This window comes from Montipora foliosa, chromosome 14, assembly GCF_036669935.1.
Source record: "Montipora foliosa isolate CH-2021 chromosome 14, ASM3666993v2, whole genome shotgun sequence".
Classification (NCBI taxonomy): Eukaryota; Metazoa; Cnidaria; class Anthozoa; order Scleractinia; family Acroporidae; genus Montipora; species Montipora foliosa.
The window spans coordinates 14,745,348-14,752,352 of record NC_090882.1 but is presented as its reverse complement, the minus strand read 5'-3'; the positions used below and the strand labels follow the sequence as shown (position 1 = coordinate 14,752,352).

The following is a 7,005-nucleotide window of genomic DNA, read 5'->3' as shown; positions in this document are numbered from 1 at the left end:
TTTTACTAATTTCCACCGTAAAAGAAGGAAAGATGCCGAACATTCGAAAATAATAGTACAGGAGAATAACGACAAAAAATGAAACAAAAAAAATTGGAAAAAAAAAAGAGAACGAGGAAAAATGTGGCATCGTAGAGGCCTTAGTTGCTTGCCAAAATAAACAATCTTTTTGACACCACTATGTGGATTAAAAGCCATTTTTAGTTATATTAACACGAGTAAATTTTTACGGTTTTTAATTTTGCTCGTCTTTTTTTCTGCTGGAGCTTATTTTAGCGGATCAAGTACTATCCGCAAAATCCGCATAAATTAAACCCCGCGAATTAAATGTGGTGCACCGTAACTCCTGGGTTTGCGATACCACTGATTTTGTGCAAACGTAAAGCAAAAAAACATTTGACCTGTCATCAGATTAGACTGAAAAGAAGAGAAATTATGAAGCGGTACCACCATGTGTAATCCGTTTCAATCTTTTACATTTATGTCCATCCATGCTCCTCTTTCCTTTTGCAGTATTTCTTTTATGTTGTTCAACAAGTTTAAGTGTTTCTTGCAATGTTTCATCCTATTTTTTCGGCATTTTGGGGAAAAAAAGGAAAGGAATGTTATCAAGTGTCTAGTCGTTCTAGGGCTGGAGCACTAATTGGGCACCATGGAATCTGAAATTAACAATTAACGCAAATCAAATCGAGTGCTCTCATCACTGCGCCATCCCTGCACCCCAAATCATGGATTATATCATGTAAGTGACATAGCCCCTTTAAAGAAGAAACGAGCGAGTTTCACTCAAGAGCGTGTTTTATTATCTTTGAACTGAATTTATTACCTACGCTTTAAAAAGTAAAAGACCACAAAACGGGACACGACATTACAAAATAATTCAACGTGTGAACGTGTGAGCCAAAGGGCCATTGCTGGCATGACGTCTGAATGACCCCACAAATAATCTACATCACCCCCCTCTCCCCCCGCCCCCGCTTTAAAAAATATATATTGGAACGCTGCAGTTCAATACCACCAAACTCAGTGCCCTCTGTTTTTGTGTAACACCTACCACAGGCAACCCAGTTTACGCTCATCGAGCGTCTACTATTACCTTGACGTTTCGTATGCTTGACTACATAAGTTCTCAAAAGTAACCGTTACATTTTCAAAGTTTTCTTTTATACGAAATAAGGAGATCTCAACCTCGGAGACCCAGGGGCAGATCGTGGGGACGAGGACAATATCGGAGCGGGCAAGAAAAAATCTTTGACGAGCGAAAGTACCAAGTTATATTTAACTTCGTACTTTCGCTCGTCGATGATTTTTTCTTGCCCTCTCCGACTTTGTCCTCGTCCCCACTATCTGCCCCTGGGTCTCCGAGGATAAAGAGATCTGGGTACTATACTGAAAATCGATCTCAAAATAAGGGAAGCATTGACAGTGGTTGATTGTTACTAATATAGTAACATTGAACTTCTCACTGCTAACGTTCGACTTTATAGAGGGCTTGGCGCTCCCGGATATACAATGTCTCCTTTATTTTACAATGATGATCTGTTTTTTCCCGAAGCACTAATATCAGAATTGTTTCATTTGATTTTTTGTTTAAAGCATTAATTGCTTGAAAGAGTGTTGGTTGTCCTATTGTTTCCTTGCATGAAGTGCTTTTGTATGATACGCCTTAAAATCGACATAATTGAGGTTTTGCACAGCAGCCATGTTGCATGGCAGGAACAGTGAAACTGTTTTGCATTAGAAAGAACATTTTTTTCCATAGGAAAAAGAATCTATTGTTCCTGGCATGCAACATGGCTGCCGTGCAAAACCTCTATACCACGCCCAGTGAGTATAATAAGCGGCCACCTGTATATAGATGTAGTGAAAACTATTACTAGTTAAGCGATAAGTGATCTTTTCGTGTTGGTTTCACTGTGCTATGGTGCGAAATCACTCGGTCATGAAGTCAACGACGTACACTCTCGCTCATAAAAGATCGAAGAACTCCTCCTGCGATCACTCAGCCATCGAGGACGGAGCAGAAGGCGTACACACGTATCGTTTTCGAATCGAATTTGCCGGTCCACGTGAATACGCGAATTTTCGTTTTCCATCGTCCACACGAATAAGCAACAGTCTGGAGGGCGTTTTCAAAAAGCTTCATTATCAGGAACCGAAAAACCGTATTCGTGTGGACGGGAAGCAGAAACGAGGAGAATGTCTCATTTTTCGAAAAGATCCGCATATGTGTGGACGGCGTCTATGCGTCATTCGTTCTTCTGCATTACCTCCTTTTGAAACGGAAGTAAAAAAAAACAAAAAAAAAAAAAAAAAAACGCAGCCATATTCCAAGCTTTTATTTTACAATATCCCCATCATATAGGACCAAAAATTAACACTAAGTTATCACGCACATTACCAACTCGAGCACTCGGTGGTCAATTTAACTGTACGTTAATAAAAGGTGACAAAAACTGTTTTCTATTGCTGCGTCGTTAGCAAGTGAAACACCAGAATATAGTATCTTCAGGGGAATAGAAGTATTGCACTAGGTCTTAAACAAAGTTCATCATCACCAAAAATTACACTGGCTACCGCAAATAGGTGCTAATTCACGTCTGCGCGCGGTGCCATTGGTATTGCTCATTAAGTCCATTATTTTGTTGAGCTAAACGGTCCCCAATAAAATCACCTCAAATCCTGTCACAGCTCAACACCTTATCTTCCCCTTCGTTTCATCAAAATTGTTTTGTTTTGCTATAGTTGTTGTATCGTGACTATTATAACTTAAGCTTAAGTAAAGATGACCATGCAGAAGATGTAAAAACACAAAGCTACCAAAACCCTTGGGATTCTACTTTACCCAATAAAGAAAGCATAGCGTTGCTTGTATGATCCCTGAATTGATAAATATAATATGACAGTCTCGCCCTTGGCTTAGTACACTGCCAGTTAATTCATCGAGTAAATTAAGTGAAATCGGCATTGATAACCCGTAGTATTTCATTTCCTGCTAAGTCACTTTTACTCACCCTCCACTGGAAACAGTTCATAAATAAGAAGTAACCCTTCGAATGTTTGATTAACTCTACTTTATCTTTAGTTGACCCTGGGCTGCCGGTGCAAATTGAGTCCTGGGAATGCGTGACTGATTGCGTTACCTAGAGCGGCTACCAAAGCGAACTGTTCTAACTAATGTCTACTTGAGGACCACTCGTTATCGGTCAAAGAGAGGAGCTCGTTCACAACAAGAGCCACATTGTAGTTATGTTTCCTTAGCAGCTTTTCGTTCAGTTTACGATCGCAGAATCCCATCTCCATTAAACAATCGAGGCATGTGGCTGGAGATCGTCCAGGAGGAAAGGTCACAAGCTCTACTTCAGAACAATCCTGCAAGAAAGGGATGACAATATTTATTAGAGAATATTAGGAGTTTGTAGTTCTAAGCACAGTCAGTAGAGGGTTAACAGAGTCCCCTCCCCTTACTCTGTTCTGAGCATGCGATCCTGAACTAATTCGACCTTCGACCCAATGCCCAGAACCAAAATTGTAAATAGGTGGCTATTGCTTCAAAGGTGGGAACATCATTGGGCACAAACTGACAGTGAGTCGTGGAGGTACAGGAGTACATAAGTCGAACTTTCCTTAGGTCATGGATATCGCGTGCACTATCCTTGATTATATATACAAGTTACGATACGGTAAATCTTTCCTGAGATTGAAGTTGTAGGATGTTGCAGATTTATCATATATCTCAGACGGTACGATCGCTATCATTATTAGCGACCTTCAGATTGGAGCACGAGAACGACAATAGGTAAGAGTTTTCTAGTGATATTGTATAGGTCTTACTAACCACTTTTTCTCGGTCTGTACGTCTGTACTGTAAGTTACGGATCCCTGTTTTCCCTTCGATTTATAGCTCGGATAAATCAACGAAAAAACTCGGTCCGTAACTAACAGTAATAACCTCGACCTCTGTTAGTAAGGAGTAGTGATTTCCCGCTTTTCAATAGCGCGCGTAAGCTCCCCAGAATCTCGAGGGCAACGCAGTGTCCGCTCCACACTATACTTGGTTTTCAAGCAATCTCTTTAGACTGAGATGACAATGTAACGTACAAACAAAAGAAGCTAACGCGAGATCTTTTGTTTTTGTCCACCGGCATGGCGGTGATGACGTCACGTGAAAACCACCAATTAGGGAGATTAACCACGTGACGTCTTTGACCACGGACGGAATCGGGAAGCGGAGATTTCGCATAATAGGACAGCAGTCCCTCAATCAGCCGTCTCTGATAGTGAGAAGATACTTAGAAATATAAATGTGGTATTGTTAAAGTAAGTTAGTTGCCGTCTTTGGATCAACATAATTACTAGTCCTGCGGGCTGGTTCTGGCCATCATGGCAGGAAAACTGTCGTGTTTTACGAAAACAGAAAACAAACCTCATTCCAGTTACTCGTAATTGCTAAAAGGAATGGGGACAAATATATTGCTCATTAAACTGCGATGAGATGTCTGAATTTCATTTCATTCTCATTCCGCCGTTCAATTAGATGGCTTGATAGCTCCATTGGTAGAGCAGTACAGCTCAATCGCATGGTCCTGGGTTCGAATCCCGGTCAAGCTTTGATTTTTAAACGCTTTCTTTGCACCTTCTTAAGATGTTTATCTAACTGCGATGACCTCCCTAAGTTTCAAATGTTCTCCATGAGAATACAACCTTTTCGCATTTCTTTTTACGCAGAGTTTTGCTTACCCGATTTTCCCTTAACTCAAGCACTCTAGTATTCTGGCCGACTTTTCTAGTTGTCCAGTTGATGCCACTCGTGGGCGCCTAAACAATCACAAGAGAACAGTTTCAGAGACCGAGAATACGGCAGCAACATATTTTTTTGCACAAACTCCGTGTAACCTCCAATTGTCTAGCAGGGTAATTTTCTGTTTGCGTTTTCTTTCATAGCTGATCTTGCAAGTTGTAAAACGAAAGATGCTCAAATCAATTAAAAAAGGATTTAAAAATCTCTCCTTTTAAAGCTAATCATTTAGAAAGCATCTCTGCTTAACACAGTCAGCTCTTGTGAAATTTAGGCTTTCATTTTAGCCCATTTTTTCAAACTTACTGGTCCGCCATTATTCGTAATAAAAACTGAAGTGTTAGGCCCCAAAGAGATGAATCGACTTCGACAAGAAAAACAATCTTCTTCACCGATTATTGCCCCGCACGGATTTCGCCCAGAAGGCGAAATCCCGAGGAGGCACTCTAAAAGCTCGTGCTTATATTAATAAGTACTTCCAGTTGTAATATACAGTCAGTAGGGCAGAAAAAAACTCGATTTGGTTGACCAGGGACCGCATGGAATGGGTGGGTAATGATGACGTTTTCTATTGTTCACGCCCGCAAGTAAGAGATGGTTAGGGTGACGTAAACAGAAAATTCTCAAAGGGAGTTTGTGAATTGTGACATCACAATCCCTGTTTGGGGGTGCAGGGTATTATGAAAAGGAGCGCGTGGTTTGGTAGTTTGTGTCAGTCGCATCACGTCGTGTGTGTTTGCGGGTTTCATTTTGAGGAGCAGCTGATTTTAAGGTAAGAAAGACTGAACTTTTCGTCGTGTTGTTTAGGTGTACTTTTTGACAAAGCACTATTATTTGACCACGAAGCACGAGGTTCGTGTTTATTACTAATGCAAAACACGAGTTTAAAAGTCTGAAAGCCCGAAACTACAGTGCTGCATATTAATTTAGCCGCGTACACACGCATAGAAATTCCTAAACTATTGAGTCTTTGACGTCATCTTCTCCTCGATCCCGCTCTCTCAAGATTTTAAAGTTAGTAATGGCGGACCATTAATCAATAAAATTCTAGCTAAAATAAACAGGTATCTTTTTGAAATCAAGGCTTAAAACTTCGACCAGTTCCCGTTTAGTTAACATTACATAGTTTTTAAATCCAAAGAAAAAGAAAAATTGTCTTTTTGGTCATAGTAACACTTTAACAACGTGGGCAGCTGTAATGTCAACTATTACTTGGTTAAAATAATTCTCTCTCTCCTTCAGGTTAACATCTACATCCATTTTCTCCTAAGTTTCCGATTGCTAGTGTTTCCAATTTCCAAGGAAAAAGGGCATCAACTTTATGATTATAATGGAACTTCAAACCTCTCCTTGAAATAGAAACACATCAGATATTTCTTCCTTACCTTTGCACGCGAATCACTCTCTGCTGCGGTTGTGTTCACCGAGATCTCACACCCTTCTTCTAGGTTATAAGTTGCAGTGGCCCCTGGGTTTGGCGCCCCGGTAAAGAAATTATCCACGGTGTTTATAACTGCTCTTCCAGCGTTTGTTACAGCATCAAGGGCAGAGGAAAGAACATCTGATACGACTTGAGATGGGGAGTCACTGCTACTGTTGGGGACCTCAACAACAGTTCTCGCTGTGGTTGGTGTTACGGCAACCGAAGTCGAGGGTTCGGGTTGTAAGGCTACTGGAGGATGCTCATCTGTCCCTGCCACAGGCTGGGCTGCGATTGGTGGTGAGATGCCAATAGGTAGAGTTGGGTGATCGTTATCATCACCCTCTTCCTCATCATCAAAATCATCAAAATCATCATCATCGTCATCAGTATCACTGTCACTTTCCTCCGCTGGTTCCAGTATGGGGAGTGGCTCATTAGTGATGGGGGCCTGTAGTTCCCCTGAGCCAGCTGATCCAACAGCTGATCCAACAGCTATACCGGCGCTCAGCCCTCGTTCAGGAACCAGCGGTTCTGGAAGTACTGGCATCGTTTCACTGGCTATATCAAAAACGTGATTCTCCGGTTCTGAATTTGCTGCTGACTCCACGTCCGACGTTGCCTCAGCACTCACGGAATCTCTTTGATCAATATTGGAAGCAACCTCCACTGTTGTCTCAACACTGTCCGTTCTAGTGACAGAACAATCCTCCATCATTGCCTCAACATAGGTATCAACCCTATCCTCAGTGAAGGGCTCCTCAAGGGAACCATCGATTACATTGAT

The 7,005-nt window shown here is 41.4% G+C and overlaps 1 protein-coding gene across 2 annotated transcripts in view; it reads right to left on the bottom strand.

Annotated features, from left to right (window-relative positions):
* Nucleotides 1–2,324: 2,324 nt before the first annotated feature.
* LOC137984328 (next to BRCA1 gene 1 protein-like) overlaps nucleotides 2,325–7,005 on the bottom strand; it is a 24,081-nt gene continuing 19,400 nt past the window's right edge. The window contains exons 16-18 of one of the 2 annotated variants that reach the window (XM_068831478.1): nucleotides 6,184–7,005; nucleotides 4,741–4,818; nucleotides 2,325–3,372 (exon numbers count right to left, since the gene is read on the bottom strand). The exon at nucleotides 6,184–7,005 is cut by the window's right edge and continues 212 nt beyond it. In XM_068831478.1, the coding sequence (XP_068687579.1) occupies nucleotides 3,175–3,372; nucleotides 4,741–4,818; nucleotides 6,184–7,005 (1,098 nt within the window). In that variant the 3' untranslated portion in view covers nucleotides 2,325–3,174. The remainder of the gene's footprint in view (nucleotides 3,373–4,740; nucleotides 4,819–6,183) is intronic. The other variant, XM_068831479.1, reaches the window with a different exon arrangement.